This window comes from Pelophylax lessonae (assembly GCF_965119305.1).
Source record: "Pelophylax lessonae genome assembly, chromosome: 4".
In the NCBI taxonomy this organism is placed as follows: domain Eukaryota; kingdom Metazoa; phylum Chordata; class Amphibia; order Anura; family Ranidae; genus Pelophylax; species Pelophylax lessonae.
In genome coordinates this window covers 484,340,854-484,358,763 of record NC_138771.1, presented here as the reverse complement: position 1 = coordinate 484,358,763, position 17,910 = coordinate 484,340,854, and the positions used below count along the sequence as shown (strand labels likewise).

The 17,910-nt window shown below is 47.0% G+C and overlaps 1 protein-coding gene across 3 annotated transcripts in view; it reads right to left on the bottom strand.

Moving 5' to 3' along the window:
* The window catches only part of AEBP2 (AE binding protein 2), a 66,395-nt gene extending 49,193 nt beyond the window's left edge, over nucleotides 1–17,202 (bottom strand). Inside the window, exon 1 of one of the 3 annotated variants that reach the window (XM_082255209.1) lies at nucleotides 16,945–17,202. In XM_082255209.1, coding sequence (XP_082111335.1) covers nucleotides 16,945–17,159 — 215 coding nt within the window. In that variant the 5' untranslated portion in view covers nucleotides 17,160–17,202. The remainder of the gene's footprint in view (nucleotides 1–16,944) is intronic. The other 2 variants (XM_082255210.1, XM_082255211.1) reach the window with 2 other exon arrangements.
* Between the last annotated feature and the right edge of the window lie 708 nt (nucleotides 17,203–17,910).

Here is a 17,910-nt window from a genome sequence, read left to right as displayed (position 1 = left end):
AAAAAAAATAAAAAAAAATACAGCCTTAGATGACCGGGTCCTCTTAACAGCAGCCTGCAAAAACTTGCGGCCAAAAGAAGCATCCTCAGATGCCAACACATCCACTTTATAAAACTTTGTAAAAGTGTGCACAAATGACCGCCTTGCAAACCTGCATCACTGAAGCCTGATGACGGAAGGCCCAGGAGGCACTAAGCGCCCTAGTAGAGTGTGCCTTAACAGGGAAAGGAGGAACCTGACCGCTTATTGAATAGGCCTGAATCACTGTCTGTCTGATCCATCTGGAAATGGTCGTAGCAGAGATGGTAAAACCCTTTTTGAGGTCCAACCGTGAGTACAAATAGCGAGTTTGACTTCCTTAAAGACTCAGTAGCTGCCAGGTACACTGATTGCTCTGCATTCCCTTGATGTGGTTCTAGCAATTTCCTTAGGATGTTTAAGCCTGGGACATAGGGAAGGCAACACAATGTCCTCATTTAAATGGAAATCAGAGACGACCTTTGGAAGAAACAACTGACAGGGACAAAGAACCACCTTAGCACTGTAAACCAACGGGTTATGGTGGACAAGACCAACGCCGTCCGCTTCGACACCCTGCATGCAGAAGTAATAGCCACCTAAAAAGGCCACCTTCTGGGACAACGTACGTAAGCAGGGGAAACTCCCAATATTTTCTAAGGGAGATTCCTGGATAACTGACACCACCAATTTGAGGACCCACGGCAGTAATGGAGACCGCACTGGAGGAACCAAGTGTCGAACTCCCTGGATAAAGGTACGCACCAAGGAAAGTGTGGCCAATGGCCGTTGAAAGAAAAACAGCCAAGGCCGAAACCTGGTCCTTGATGCTACTCAAGGCACAGGTGCTGCTCAACCCCCCCATTGGAGGAAAGCCAAGATCAAAGTCACAAAGGAGTGAGGGAGAACCCCAAAAAGACTCACACCACACAACGTACGCCTTCCAAATACGATGGTAGATCTTCCCAGAGGTAGATTTTTTTAACCTTTAACAGAGTAGGAATCACTGATTCAGACAAACTTCTATCCTTCAGCACCTGGCTTTCAAAAGCCAAGCCATTAAAACCAGCAACTGTAAAGCAGGATGGAAAATTGGTCATTGAGACAGCAGATCTTCCCTGAGAGGAAGTCTCCAAGGAGTATCGGCGACCAGCCGTACCAGATCGGCGCACCAAGACCGGCGAGGCCAGTCAGGAGCCACCAGAAAGACCGGAAACCCTTGCGGCCTTGATCCTGCAGAGGAGTCTTGGTAGAAGTTTGAGAGGGGGAAAGGCATAAATCAGAAGATACCGATGCCAAGGAGCCACTATTGCATCTGCCAGAGGAAAAAGAATTGCCAGGACCAGCAATTCCAGCAACTAGGAACTAGGTCATTACTCCGGACTAGGCAGAAAAAAAAAAAAAAAAAAACAGTGCTTACAGCTGAGTGTGGGTGTATACCCCCTGGGACTGCCCATAAGCGTAGTCAAGCTTTTTCCTGCCTACCGTCCTACTCCTGTAGGGGGCAGTATAACCCAATGGTTAAGAAGAATCAGGAGCTGTGTCTGTCAATGGACGAGAGAAAACTGGATTTTTGTCTTACCATAAAATCCTTTTCTCTAATGTTCGTTGACGGACACAGCTCCATATCTTCGACAGATGGGTTATGCTGCTCTTTCTAGGAGTAGGACACTAGGCGGAAAAAGGGTTAAAGCTTAACTACGCCTATAGGGCAGTCCCAGGTGGTATACTCCCGCTTACTGCTCTAGGATCTCAGTTTTGTAACAAGCAGTGTCAGAAGAATACATGCCCCAACTCCACAGAGGGGTGGGTGCTGTGTCCATCAATGAACATCAGAGAAAAGGATTTTAAAGTAAGACAAAATTGCATTGTTGCCTTACTGTAAAATATTTTTCTCTAAGGTTCACTGACGGACACAGCTCCATGTCTTCAGACCGTTGGGCTTTATGCTGCTCTCTCTTCAGGAGTAGAACTAGATGGAAACCTTTTTGGTTACGCCCCTGGGGCAGTCCCAGAGGGCATACCATCACTTCCTGCTATAGGACTCCAGTTTGTAACAAGCAATGTCAGAAGGACATAGAACACAACCCAACAGAGGGCGGGTGCTGGGTCAGTCAGTGAACATCCGAGAAAAGTATTTTACGTTAAGACAAAACTGTGTTTTTGTCGTACCGTAAAATCCTTTTCTCTGAAGTTTGTTGACAGACACAGCTCCATATATTCTTTGACCCATGAGATGTCCAAAAGCAGTGTCAACATGAGGAATGGGAAGAACATAGCAATATACTTGCCAAAGGCTAGACGTAGCCAACCAGGTAAAATAGGAGCTCAACCAGGAACTGGAGCTCACCTGACAAAAAAAGTACACCCTCAAAGAGGACTAATCCTCTCCAACAGCCCCTTGCAGCCAAAAGGAAGCATCCGCAGATGTCAACACACCCGCCTTATAAAATTTTGTGTAAATGTGCGCGGACGACCATGTGGCCGCCTTGCAAAACTTCACCACTGATGCCTGATGACAAAGTCCCAAAAGGCACTAAGCGCCCATGAGAAATGCGCCATAACAGGGAAAAGAGGATCCTGACCCTTAATGGAATAGGCCTGCACCACCGCCTGCCTATCCAACTGGAAATGGTTGCAGCAGACGCAGTCAGCCCCTAACAGGGTCCATTTGTAAGGACAAATAGGGAATCCGAGTTTCAGGACGACTCAGTTGTCGCCAGGTACACCCCGATTGCCCGCGCCACATCCAAAGAATGTAAGGAAAGCTCTTTAGGGTGCTTAGGCTTTTATGTAAATGGTACCCAGAAACGACTTTAGGAAGGAGCGACTGGCAGAGCCAAAGCACCACTTTATCTCCGTGAACCACCAAGGTGAAGGACAAGACCAGCTGCCAGCTCCGACACCCTACATGCAGAAAAAATAGCTACCAAGACGCATACCTTCTGGGACATGTAAGCAGAGGAATCTGGTGAATATTTTCCAACAGCAGTTAATGAAGAACTGACCGCACCAAGTGGATATCCCACAAGTGCAATTGAGACCACACGGGGGAGCCAAGTGGCGAACCCCACGAAGAAATTTGAGAACCACAGAAAACTTAGCCAAAGGACGATGAAAGAAAACCGCTAAGGCCGAACCTGGCCCTCGGTGGTACCAGAGGCCAGACGCTGCTCCACACCTCATTGGAGGAAAGCCAAACTCTGGGTCACCGAAAAGAAGCAGTGGTGAATCCCAAGAAATTCACATCCGCAAAGTACGCTCTTCAAACGCGATGGCAAATCTACCTAGAAGTAGATCTACTAGCTTATAGCAGCGTTGGAATTCAGACAACCCCCTAGCCTTCAGCACCTGGCTTCTGACAGCCAAGCCTTTAAAGCCAGCAACTGTAAGGTAAGATGGAAGATGGGCCCTTGAGCCAACAGATCTCCTCTCTCTAAGAAGAAGTCTCCAAGGAGCATCAGAGACCAACCGTATCAGATCTGCGTACCAAGACCGGCTAGGCCAGTCTGGAGCCACTAGGATGGCCATAATCCCTTCTGCCTTGAGCCTATGCAGGAGTCTTGGCAGACGTTCTAGAAGAGGAAAGACATATATCAGACGATACTGAACCCAAAGGAGCCACCAGTGCGTCTGTGGCATCGGCCAGAGGATCCCGAGACCGTGCCACAAACCCAACCACCTTCCTGTTGAGATGAAAGGCCAACCGGAACACCGCGGGAGTTCCCCACCAGAGACACAACTGATGAAATGCCTCCGGAGGAAATGTTCAGTATATCGATCGGTAGTCTAGATTCTTCCAGAGTCCAGACCCCCCTAGTTGGTTTTTTGAATGTATATGGTTACCTCATGTTCGGAGGATCCTGTTTGTTTCTCTGTTTTAGTTTTGTATATGTTTTCTCGCTTAAAACTTTAATAAAAAGAATTTAAAAAAAAAAAAAAAAAAAGAAGGCTCAAAGCAGCCACAGAAAACTTGTGATGGACCAAAGTCTCGCTCTCCCGTCAAAAAGATCTTTTAAAAACCGGAGACTCCTCCACTGGAAATGGGGCAGAATTATTCAGCCTGGAGACTAGAGAGTCCACCACAGGTGGAACTGCCCATGTACTCAACAGACTCTTCAAGGGATACAGTCTATCGAAACGCTTAGGCACCGCCATATTGCGTTTAGAACAACTCCACTGACTCACGACGAATACCTTTTGCCGCTTTAGATCTTCAGGCCCCAAGGGGACCGGCACCTCTGACACAGCAGCAGCAGCTGCATTCCCCATGTTTAAAGTTTTCCTGCACTAATAAAATCAGTGCATCCACCAGCGCCCTTGCAGTATAAGAGGAATCATCCTCCCCATCAGAGCACTCGAAGTGCGTGAACGCAGACCCAGTAGAGTCGCTATATGCTAAGCTCACCCTGAACATAAGCAGGGGAGGTCGCTGACCACAGTCCCACAAGGAAATACCGGCTAAAGGTCCACAAAAGGTTCACCAATTAGACCTAAGGGTCGCCCGCCAAAGAGGACATAATAGGACAAGGCCCCCTAGAAAGGGGTTAGAGAGGGCCCGCCGTGACGCAGACACGCAGGCAGAGTACCCTCACACAATAATGGCTGTTTCACTTCGCTAAGAAAAATACAGCGCCCCCACGTTCAAGGGGGGCGCCAGGCAGACCACATGTCCACCCCCCTGAGGGGGTCACCCGTCCGCTGCTCCATCAACTTGGTCAGAAGCCCGAACAGCCTGGTTATCAGCTCGGATAGCCTGGCCAACAGCTCAGACAGCCAGCCGTGAGGAGGCCACAAAGCCGCGGCCTAAATTTGGGGACCAATCCGGCCGCGTGAGTCGCAAGTCTGCCGGCAGCTCTGATAGCTCGATCAGCCGCTTGTACAGCTCTGTTAGAAGCTTGGACAGCTTGGTCAGTCACCTGGACAGCCAGCTCCATTAGCTGCAAAGTCGCTGCCCCAACCTGGTCGCGCATCTGTCAGCAGCACTGTCCGCCATATCAGCAGCTCGGACAGCCTGGCCAGGCACTCGGTCAGCTGCGAGTAGACCACAAAGCCACGGCCTCAATTATTGGCCCGATGCGGCCTCATGAGGTGCACATCCATCAGTAGTACCGTCGGCTATATCATCAGCTCCGTCAGGCACTCGGACTGCCGCAAGTAGGTCGCAAAGCCACGGACTAAATTTTTGGCCCAGTCCAGCCACGTGAGGCCAAGACCCACTGATGAGACATCTGCTCCCCCCCCCCAGCCCAATAACCACCGCAGAGAACCCAGAGGACATCCCTGTTGCTCAAAGACCCCCATCCATGTGCAATCCGGACAGCTCGGTAAGCAACAACCACATCCACTCCCCCTTTATAGGAGCAAGTGGCGAAGACAGCTCCTACCTCACCCAGAGTGGGGGGGAGAGTGGGGGTAGGTTTGGGCCAAAAGACCACCGTGACTGTAGAGGGGCTGGGGGGAATGGAAGGGAACTCGGGGGTCTGACCACCCCAAGGAGGATGGTCTGACCCCCTTTTCCGCCTAGTGTCCTACTCCTAGGAAGAGCAGCATAACCCAACTGTCAAAGAAGATATGTAGCGGTGTCCGTCAATGAACAAAAGATAAATATATTTTCTCTATCGTTCATTGACAGACGCAGCTTCATATCTTCTTGACCCTTGGGTTATACTGCCCCCTACAGGAGTAGGACACTAGGCAGGAAAAAGCTTTACCACGCCTATGGGGCTGTCCCTGCAGGCATAACCCCACACACTCTGCTATAGCCCTCAGTTGGTTTCTGCCTAGTTTAGTAGTACCTAGTTCCCTGCTGGGACTTCAGTCTTAGCTGTCTAAATTTGGGAACCCCATTTTCTTTTATGATTGATTTATTTTAGTTCGAGTCCCTGGAGATCTACAAGCAACAGCCGGCTGGATTTCGGACTGGATATTCTAGATCCCTAAGGTCTCCCAGCCTGGCCAGCAGGTGTGAGCAGGTTATAGTCCAGCACTAGGTCTTGCAACGCCAGAGCCCAGATGGATGGGGACGAGCCTGCGAGTGGACCGTCTCGCCGGGACACGGAGGACCTGGGATGCTCTGAGTTGCAGTGTACCCACTGGCTGGCAGCACCCCCTCTTTTGGCTGCAAGGTTTTGCAGGCTGCTGTTTAAAAGAGGAAATGTTTTCTCTTTGGGGGGTTTGTTTTTTCTCTGGGTAAGCTCCAGTTGCTCCTGGTTGGCTATGTTTAGCCTTGGGAGGTTACTTTCTTTTTTGCGTTGTTTTTCCCACACCTCATGCAAAATACTGCTTTCCCAATGGCCAAGAAGATATGAAGCTGCGTCTGTCAATGAACGATAGAGAAAACTGGATTTTTTACCTACCTTAGAATCCTTCTCTCTGAAGTTAATTGACAGACGCAGCACCCGCCCCTCTGTGTGTGGAATGGGGTTGTGGTCTTCTAAAACACTGCTTGCAACAAAATGGAGGGCTATAGCAGAGTGTGTGGGGTTATGCCTGCAGGGACAGCCCCATAGGCGTGGTAAAGATTTTTCCTGCCTAGTGTCCTACTCCTGTAGGGGGCAGTATAACCTAAATGGTCAAGAAGATATGAAGCTGCGTCTGTCAATGAACTTCAGAGAAAAGGATTCCACGGTTAAGTAAAAAATCCAGTTTTTACAGTATTTTTGCTTTACAGCATTTCTTCAAACCTGCCTCAAACTTTTGCACTTTTAATATATACAGTATCTCACAAAAGTAAGTACACCCCTAAAAAAATTTTCACGTGGCAACACTGAAGAAATTATACTGCTACAATATAAAATAGTGAGTGTACAGCTTGTATAGGTGTAATCAGGCCTCGACAAATCCCGGGCGCCAGGTCGCATTTGCGACTAGAATTAGCGACCTGGCGCCTGGGGTGCCCTGCAGGATGTGTCCTGTCCCTTTTGCGCCCCCCACCTCCTCTTCGAGTTCACGGACTTCCGCGGCGTCCAAAAATTTAGTCCCCGGCTTTTCGGCCTTCTTCTGTGAGATGAGAAGCTAGGGGAACTGGCGCCCTCTTGTGGTGGCCGGGAGTAATGCATGTTCTCAATGCCAAAGAGGAGAAGAGAGGGAATTTTTTTAAGGCTTCATCTCTCTGTCCAGTTACCTTTGCTTAAAGGTAAGTGGACAGGGAGTGTGGTTATTATTTTATTTTTTAAATGTAAAAAAAATAAATAATAATTTTTTCTTTTTTTTTTTAATTATTAAAAAAAAAATAAATGTTTTTTTTTTTTTTTTTTTCAATTCTTATTAAAAAAAAATAAAATAATTATATATATATATATATATATATATATATATATATATATATATATATATATATATATATATATCTTTTTTTTTTTTTCCTCATCGCCGTGCCACAGCCAAAGGCCCCTTTCACACGGGCTGTCTGATCAGGTCCGCCTGTCAGTTTTTCAGGCAGACCTGATCGGACCGTTCAGTCTCCTCTATGGAGCAGTAATCTGCCGCCATCTGACCCTGCCCGCCAAAAACAGACGGATGGTGGTTCTATTTTCTATCCATCCCGTGGATCGGATCAGATGGCATCGGATGGAAAGAGACAGACAGTCTGTTTCCATCCAATTGCACTATAGAGGAGAGTGGGGTTCTAGTCCTATTTATGTGTAAATTTAGTATCCGTTTTATTAAATAAAGCTTGGTTGTTAGTTTAAAAAAAAAAAACAAAAAAAAAAAACTGGCTCCTAACTTTTTTAGCTGGCTCCTAGATTTCAGGCAAATTTGTCAAGCCCTGGGTGTAATTTTGCTGTCCCCCCAAAACAACACACAGCCATTAAAGCGGAGTTCCACCCATTTTTAATAGGTTGGAATACATAGATCTATGTAATCCCCTTTAAAACGGCTTTTACCAATGGAAACTTTTTTTTTTTTTTGCTAGTAAATACCTTAAGTTCTGCTTTATTCCTCCTCTCCTCACTTCCGGGTCTGATCGGCGATGACGTCATTCGGCGATTCGCAGTGTCTGCTGGGATGTATTCTATTCCAGAAATCTCGCAGTAGCTGAGCTGTAGTGAGCCGTGCCTGCCCCGCCTCCTCTCATTAAGTTGTATTGTATGAATGTATTAAGGCCGTTCTCTGCCCCGCCTCCTCTCATTGGTTGTATTGTATGAATGTATTAAGGCCGCTCTCTGCCCCGACTCCGCCCCACCTCCTCTCATTGAGTTGTATTCATACAATACAACTCAAAGAGAGGAGGCGGGGCGGAGGCGGGCAGAGAACGGCCTTAATACATTCATACAATACAACCAATGAGAGGAGGCGGGGCGGAGGCGGGGCAGAGAACGGCCTTAATACATTCATACAATACAACTTAATGAGAGGAGGCGGGGCGGAGGCGGGGCAGGCACGGCTCACTACAGCGAGATTTCTGGAATAGAATACATCCCAGCAGACACTGCGAATCGCCGAATTACGTCATCGCCGATCGGACCCGGAAGTGAGGAGAGGAGGAATAAAGCAGAAATTAAAGGTATTTACTAGAAAAAAAAAAAGTTTCCATTGGTAAAAGCCATTTTAAAGGGGATTACATAGATCTAAAGTTCCAAAAATGGGTGGAACTCCACTTTAATGTCTAAACCCCTGGCAACAAAAGTGAGTACACCCCTAAGTAAAATGTCCAAATTGGGCCCAATTAGCCATTTTCCCTTCCAGGTGTCATGTGACTCGTTAGTGTAACAAGGGTTCAGGTGTGAATAGGGAGCAGGTGTGTTAAATTATTGCTCTCTCTGGTTACTGGAAGGTCAAAATGGCACCTCATGGCAAAGAACTGGATGGCGAACCTTGGCACCCCAGATTTTTTGGAACTACATTTTTTCCATTGATGCTCATGCCCTCTGCATTGTAGTTGATCATGAGAAATGTAGTTCCAAAACATCTGGGGTGCCAGGGTTCGCCATTACTGGCCTTTTGTTGCCAGCGATTTAGACATTAACCACTTCTGGACCGGAAGGATTTGCCCCCTTAATGACCAGGCCATATTTTGCGATTCGGCGCTGCGTTACTTTAACGGACAATTGCGCGGTCGTGGGACTCTGTACCTAAATAAAATTGATGTCCTTTTTTTCCCCACAAATAGAGCTTTCTTTTGATGGTATTTGATCACCTGTGCGAATTTTATTTTTTTGCGCTATAAACAAACAAAAAAAGCGACAATTCTGAAAAAAAAAAAACAATATTTTTCACATTATGCTATATAACATTCCCCCCCCCAAAAAAAAAATAATAATTTAAAAATCAATTTTTTTTTAACATTTTAGGCCAATTATTTGTTTTCTGCTAAAAATATGCACTGTTACTGTAATAATGACACTGGCAGGGAAGGGGTTAACACTGTGGGTGATCAAGGGGTTACATGTGTACCTAGGGGCGTGTTTCTAACTGTGGGGGGGGCGTGGCTTGTGAAATGATCACAGAGACCTGTGTTCCTAAAATGAGGGATCACAGGAGCTCTATGATCATTCCAGGGAGAAGAATGGTCAGCTGTGTTTACAACAGCTGACTGTTCTCTCTCAGCGGGGAACGATCGCGGGTGTCAGGCGGCAATCGGAGCCACCTGTGCCATGCATCGGAGTCCCCGCTGACGAGTGGGGGTGGGACAGCGCCGCACGCCCCCTAGCTGTAGGCGTGCGACCGATGTATACCTATTTGGTTCGCGAAGGAGCGGCTGCCTGCCGCAATATAACTGCGGCGGGCGGTCAGCAACCGGTTAATGGCTGTGTGTTGAGTTATTTTGAGGGGACAGCAAATGTACACTGTTATACAAGCTGTACACTCACTACTTTACATTGTAGCAAAGTGTCATTTTTTCAGTGTTGTCACGTAGATATAATAAAGCATTTACAAAAATGTGAGGGGGTGTACTGACTTTTGTGAGATACTATAGATAGAACATCCATACTGTACACAAATCACAGGAGAATCAGATCAGGAAATAACTGAATAATGTTGCAGCAGCCGGTTTACACGCTGTCACAGCAGTTACATCACGATTACAGCAGGCCCAGGGGAATGCTGGGAGGGAAATGAAGGCAATAATACTTTACATGAGATCTACATTTTCTGTATATGTCGACGGCCCCCACTATACTGAAGGAGGTTGTATTCAAGTCACTATGGGGTAAATAACTAATGATAATCAGTTTATAGCTCACATTTCTTCATCTTTTCTCCACATTTACATGCAGGCCAAGCTGTCCAGCAAAAGTGACAGTTACTGGAATTGGAGCTATAAAACACAGTCAGGTATGGTATAAAAACACATTACAGCCACTCCACAAAATAGAACGTGTGCACATAGATCTATAAATTTGTATTTGGTTTAAAATACTTGTTGATCCTGCCAGTGACTCGGACCCTGTTTTGCAATGGCAATGATCCTAAAGTGGAATTCGAGGCTATATCTCACTCTACCTCCGTGCTCCCAACACCTATGCTGATTAACCTGTGTAAGAAAACAGATACCTGTAGAGCTGCATGATCATTTTTGAATCATTAAAAAAAATTGCAATCTCGATTCACCTCCCCTCTCACGATCTTAAAGGGAAATGCCAGTCAAAATAGAAATTTTTCCTAACAGTATGTTAAATGGCTTTATCTTTGATATTATTCATTTTCTGGCTAGCTGCTTGTGTAGCTTAGAAATTCTTATCTAAGCTGACAAACAGCGTCTTCCTGTTCTCCACCGACAACGCTATCTCCCTTTATCTGAATTTGATAAGTTGTCTTTCACTTCCTGAAAAGGTTGTCATTCTTTCTTAGATAGACATGCCTAGACCTGCCCATCCCTCCTATAGTTTACAGAACATGATCGCATGTCTTCATAGCCTCATTTAGGCTAGCAGCTTCTCGAGAGATCAAAAGAGAGAGAGGGGTCATGTGACCGGCGCAATATATGAAAGAAATAAGGTACAGGGGGAACATTTTTGAAAGTTTGGAATGATACAGATCGATTTTTATTGCTCATTACAGGTGAGTTTTCAGCTCCATTTCCACTAGTGCGACTTGTCATGCAACTTTCAAGGGCGCTGATTATCAAAGTCGCATAGATGGGAACGAGTGCCACTGAAATCATTGGGCTGTGACTTGTCATGTGACTATGTCCAAAGTCGCATCACAAGTCACACGTAGAAACTGAGCTTTAGTCTACGTTGCCACTATTGCGATTTAGAGTGCAAATTTGATCCAACTTTACACTCTCTGGATCAAAGTCGCATCAAAGTAGTGCAGGTACCTTTTCAAAGTCGCATAGATGGGAACGGGTGCCATTGAAATAAATGGGCTGTGACAACTCGCACTAGTGGAAACGTAGATAGTGTGGTGCCTGTACAGTACTATGATCATTATAGACTGAGCTGAGACCCCACAGTAATTCCAGCTACACTGACAGTTCGCCCCTCTGTCCAGCTACCTTCTATTGTAGTCTTTATTCAAAGCCCAGCACAGCTTTACTGTATATGTGCACCTTCCCCCCCCCCCCCCAGTGCCCTGTGTGAATTGGTCTCCATTTCTTCATTTTCTCATGAATTTAACTGATAAAAGAACACTGGGCGGGGACCCATGATCAGCTCCTTTCATTCTGTATACACCCACTGGCTACACAAGAACAGTGCCCCTCCCTGGAAGTGATGTCACTAGCTTTCAGTAGCCACACCCACTTGCTGCTCTCGTCGGTTTGCCTGGGGGAGTCACACTGCCGCAGTAAATACACGGTGTGTGGTCGGCAACCCGTTAATTTTTTAAAAATGAAACCGTAAAGTTAGTCCAATTTTGTGATGCCAAGAATCATGATCTTTTCTCTAAGCAAAAAAATTGTGATTCTCATTTTATCCAGAATCATGCAGCTCTAGGTACCTAGTAACCTCTTTTCTAGGATGTCTCCCAGGGCAGCATCTGAGAGATGGGGCTCCTCCCACCTACAAACAGGAAACACAGGGGTTGATTTACTAAAGGCAAATAGACTGCAGTTGCTCCAGAGCTTAGTAAATGAGCAGAAGCTCTGCTGACTTATCATCCAATCATGTGCAAGCAATAATGCTTTTTTTTTTCCTTGCACATGATTGGATAGTCTTTACAAAATGAAAGTTTACTTCATTTATTAAGCTCTGGAGCAACTGCACGGTCTATTTGCCTTTGGTAAATCAGCCACACAATGTCCACATTATAAAAAGTTTGCACATACCTGCATGCCTCTTCCTTTCTAGGAAGACGTCCTAGAAAAGGAATTACCAGGTACCTGTTTTCTCAAGTTGTCTTCTAGAACAGCATCTAAGGCCCCTTTCACACTTGTGCGACCTAAAAGTCACGCAATTTTGCCATGATTTTTACTGGACTTATGGACCTCAAAACAGTGCAGGGACTACTTTGAAGTCGTTGCAACTTGAAGCCGCACAAATATGATCGGTACTCATTGGAAACGATGGAGTACTTTGCAGTCGCAAATAGCAGGACAAGTCGCACAAGTGTGAAAGGGGCCTTAGAGGATATAGCAAGAAATACTTACCAGGGAGGATCCTCCTGACATCTAACTTGGAGTAGGATTTGCTGCTATTAAAGTTAGCTGGAAGGGACAGTATGATAATGTTCTGTGGCCTGTGAAAAGTGGAGGGGGCTGTTGGCAGGAAGGCTGCCTCAGGCCGGAGGATTATTTTATCTAAGAGAATCTTACAGTAATGCTCCAAAAACTGACAGCGCCTGGATCTCGCTGACTTTCCTGGCAGACACCAGAGATACTAGTAGTACTGTTTTTAGGATGAGTATTTTGTCTGAACGCTCATCTAGAGGTTGTTTACTGAAAAAAGGAATAGGTTTATCAGCGGGTCTTCAGCTAGTTTTACATCAAAGGTGGATAAAGCTGCCACCTGAATTTTTAAAGTGTTATGCGATAGATTCCTGTCTGCGCCATCTTGGAGAAAGTCCAGAACAGTCGGAAGAATTTTTTCCTCCTGACCTTTTCCTAAGCACCAAGATACAAATATTTTACACATCTTTTCGTATATGGCCCAAGTAACTTTCTTCCTGCTGGCTAAGATGCTATCCACTACCGTGTCTGACAGACCTTTGTTCTGTAGCATTACCCTCTCAGTAGCCAGGATGAAAGCTTCAATATTTTGACGTTCGGGTGAAGGGTTAGCTTCTGAGCTAGCAATTCTGTCTTGTCCAGTAACCGTAGATGTGGCAGACAGCTCATACTCGGTAAATGGCTGAACCATGCTCTTTGGGGGCAATATGGGGAAAGGGAAAAGAATATTGGGACCTTGTTGTTGTGTTTTGACGCGACGCGAATGGGTCTATAGAAGGTGTCCCCCAGCTCACTCTGGTCCAGTCATGAGATCCCGTGGCTGCAGGGGAGAGGAGAGGGCACTCTGGCAATGGCTGGAATGCCTGTAGAGTGGTGATGGCACCTATATTCTCCTATGACTCATCTGTTGTCGGTGCTCCCTACTCTCCCCTGTAGCCACCACTGATTGGCAAAGGGGAAGATCACATGACTGGACCAGCCTAAAAATAGGTAAGTATATACATCTTTCTTACACAGGTTAGTCACCATTGGTGTTAGCGGGGAGGAGGGAGCATTAAGATTAGTTAGGTGTAGCATGGAATTCCACTTTAAGGCTCATCTAGCATTATTTATGCTGCCAGCTGTCTAGGTCACATGCAGCACTACCTCCCGTGGGTGGATAACACCTTGTGATTGACAGTGGCCCCTTCAGAGAACTTTACTGCCACTTGTTCTTGCAGGTTTTTCCTGGGGGCTAATGTCAGTTAAACGGAAAGTGATGTGAAATCCAGAACAGAAATAGAGGTGAATTACCTCACATCAGAAAGATATCCTCTCACTTCTTGTTAAATCGTTAAAACGGAAGTGAAAGGAAAGCCCCCAATAAGTAGAAGAAAAAAAAAAGACCGTGGTTTTAAAGTGTTTGTAAAGGTAAAAAAAAATTGCACCGTCTCAATTAAGGACTGCCTGCCGGCAATGGACTGCCCGTGTAGGCAATGTGTTGTACTGGTACGTCGCTGCCTGCTTCCAGGTTTATACGTGCCGTGCCCCCTCCCCTCCTGCTGACACCCACCCATTCATATGGACATTGGTCCAAATCATTTGGTGGGGGGGGGGGGTTATGGTGTGGAGTTGTTTTTCAGATACAGTCGTGCCATCAATCCGCCGATCCCCACTGAGCAGGCGGATGACAGCTCCGTCTCCGCACACAGAGCCCCGCTCTCCTCTATGGGGGAATAGGATGGGAACTGACCACCTGTCCGTTCTCATCCGATCTGCCAGACGGATGGAAAATAGGGTTTCCATCCGTCTGGGTTTCACGGATCGGATGTCATAGAGATGCATGGGGCATCTGTTCAGATCCGCCTGAAAAACTGACAGGTGGATCTGAACGGTCCGCAAGCGTGAAAGGGGCCTAAGTGTTTCTGTCTTATAGAAAAAATATGCCGATCTGTACCCATATCAGAGCGGCTCCCGGCTCTCTCCTTTCTTCCCCGGTTAACGTCAGCAGTGCTCAGCCCCGCCCACTGGAGCTGTCAGCCGGGCAGAGAGGAGAACCGAGGGCCGCTCTGATATAGGTATAGATCAGCATCATTTTTCTATAACACAGTCACACTTATTGTTCTATTACAGAGAAGATTAGATGGTTTTATAGTAGTGGCTTAACAACCACTTTAAAGTCCAACCCCAACAAAAAAACTGTTTAGGTAGTTACAACAAACTTTTTTTTCTTCTTTTTCTATTTGGAGAGCTAAAGCCCCTTCCTCAAACCCTGCAACTGTCACTTTTACTGGACAGCTTGGCCTGTTAGAGGACAGGGTAAAATAACAGATCTACTTCCAGAATCAACAGATTATAAGACTGCTACAGGGGGGATCAGAAAAACAAAACCTGACTTAGGGTGGATGGGTTTTAAGCAGAAAGTGTCCTCTCTCCGTATATATGATGGTGATGGGGGGGGGGGGGGGGTCACTTTTTCTAGAACAGCTCATTCACATGGCTGTCTAGGGCTGTGGATCGCCCAGATCAGCTTATTTGTGCAGCCAGCCAGGTGTTTGTCTGGGGAGAAAGCCTGTACAGATCAATGACAGGCTGACAGTGACCTCACACCGGGCACTTACCTGCAGGTGGGGACAGATGTACACAGACACTTCACGTCCCGGGGGAGTACATCTATCCCATATACCATGATCTGGATGATGTCCAGCCATGTGAAGCTGGGCAGGTCCCACCCTGTCCTTTATACAAGATGAGGGGGGTCTATCTTCATTGGAAGGAAGGAGCAGCTTCCACGTTTCCTTTTTCTGTGAGCACCCGTTCACACTGATGAGACTTGCGATTTGACAGTTCCAAATCACATGACAAGTCACGCCCTATTGTCAGCAATGGAACTCTTCAAATTGGCAAAACGCCCGACTTTGCGGTGCCGCACTGATGTAAAAAAGAACTTCTGCACTATTTTTTTTTTGCTATTTCAGGTGCGACTTGCATAGACATCTGTGCATAAAGTCACATAGAGGTCAGGCAAGCCGCACCCAAAATCACACTGACCTGCAGCTTTGAAAACGTGCGACTGCAAGTGAAGTCGCATGATTTCACAGTCCTCCTGAAAATAACCCCCGTTTACATTGACTGCGGCTCTAAAACCATGTGATTTCATCTGAAATCGCACAATTTCAAAGCCACGTCAGTGCGACTTGCACAGACACCTGTGTATAAAGTCACACAGATGACAGGAAAGTCGCAGCTGAAATTGCAATTACCTGCAGCTTTGAACTTGTGCTACTTCAAGTGAAGTAACACGCTTTCAAAAGTCGCATTCAGTCCTTCTACTGAATATAACCCCCCATTCACATTGACCGCGGCTCAGAAATCGTGCAACTTGCATAGACATCTGTGCATAAATTCGCACAGATGTTAGGCAGGTCTTAGCTGAAATCGCACTTCTTCAAGTGAAGTAACACAATTTCAAAGTCGCATTCGGTCTTCTTCCTGAATATAATCCCCCCACATTGACAGCGACTCTGAAATTGCACAATTTCAAAGCCGCATGTGTGAGTTCCGGTGCAACTTACATAGACATCTGTGAATAAAGTCGCACAGATGTCAGGCAAGTCGCACTAACCTGAAGTTTTTTAAATCAGGTTACCGAAGACATCGGTGCAGCTTCACGCACAAGTCGCACCTGAAATTGCCAAAAGTAAAGCATGGAATTACTATTTGAAATTGATGCGGCATCACTAAGTCGACGATAGCGTGCGACTCATCATGCGATTTGACAAGAATAGGGCTTAGGAGCCATCTGTATATAAAGGGAGAGGATTTGTCTGTGTATTAGGAAGGGGAGGAGTCTCTCCCTGTATTAGATCCCACCTGCCCCCCCCCCTCGCTTTATAAGAAGGGGAGGAGTCTCTCCCTGTGTTAGATCCCACCTGCCCCCCCTCGCTTTATAAGAAGGGGAGGAGTCTCTCCCTGTGTTAGATCCCACCTGCCCCCCCCCTCGCTTTATAAGAAGGGGAGGAGTCTCTCCCTGTGTTAGATCCCACCTGCCCCCCCTCGCTTTATAAGAAGGGGAGGAGTCTCTCCCTGTGTTAGATCCCACCTGCCCCCCCCCTCGCTTTATAAGAAGGGGAGGAGTCTCTCCCTGTGTTAGATCCCACCTGCCCCCCCCTCGCTTTATAAGAAGGGGAGGAGTCTCTCCCTGTGTTAGATCCCACCTGCCCCCTCTCGCTTTATAAGAAGGGGAGGAGTCTCTCCCTGTGTTAGATCCCACCTGCCCCCCCTCGCTTTATAAAAAGGGGAGGAGTCTCCCTCTATTAGCTTCCTTCGGCCCCCTTTCTGGTTTGGGTGTGGATGGGGGATGGGTTGGGGTCTTTCTATATGAACTCCACCTGTCCTCGGAGTCCATGCGGCTGAGGGGTTCGGCCTCCACCCCTCCGGTGGTTCCGTTATGTGAGGTGGCCCCTGTGGACGAGGCGCTGCTGCTCGTGCTTTCCCCGCTCCTCCCCGAGCTACTAGACCTCTCGGAACTGCGATCATCTCCGTCCTCCTCATAGGGGATGACGGGGCTCTCACAGCACAAGGTGTCTGGAACGTCCACCGCCATCACTGCACCAAACGAACTGACGTCAACAGATAGGCGGCGACTGCGTGCGGGGAGGAGACACGGACTGCCGTCACCGTGGGCGGGGGCTGCGTGCGAAAGGAGGAGCTTGAAGTCTATACAGACATCGAGGAGGGGCGGGAATAGCTTACATAAGAGGAGGTGTGGGCGGAGACACGGGTGACTACGTGGGCGGAGAGGAGACATACGGCAGCCGCCCGACTCCGCCTCTTCTCTGATATCACCCCGATAGTGACGCTTGGCCCCTCCCCCTGCTGTGCTAGTAAAACATCTTCTTCATCCGGCTTCTACTTGATGGCTTCCATCCGAACCTGCATTACATATGGAACAAAGCATTCGCCATATGGAAGGCGAATGTTTTCGTGTATTTTGTGGCGTTTGCTGTTTTAAATCCGACTGTCGCAGTGTTGCCATGGTAATAGGTGATCAATATGGAAACGCCTGGAGATAAGGCGGGGCTTAGAGTGATTCTCCATCCCTAGAAGCGTATGTAATGTCTGCAATACACAGAGCACACCTACCCATCTTATCTAGTACTGGCTCTTTTTATAGTAGATAAAAGATCAATAGACCAGAGATAAAACCACAGCATCTACCTTTGCTGCAATATTCACCTTCAAATCAGAGATTTTCCCAGTAGCACTTTCTTACATTAGATGTCATCACTTTAATAATCAACATCATTCATCCCACTTCCTCTGAGCCCAGATCACCCTAGTCTAGTGATGGCAAA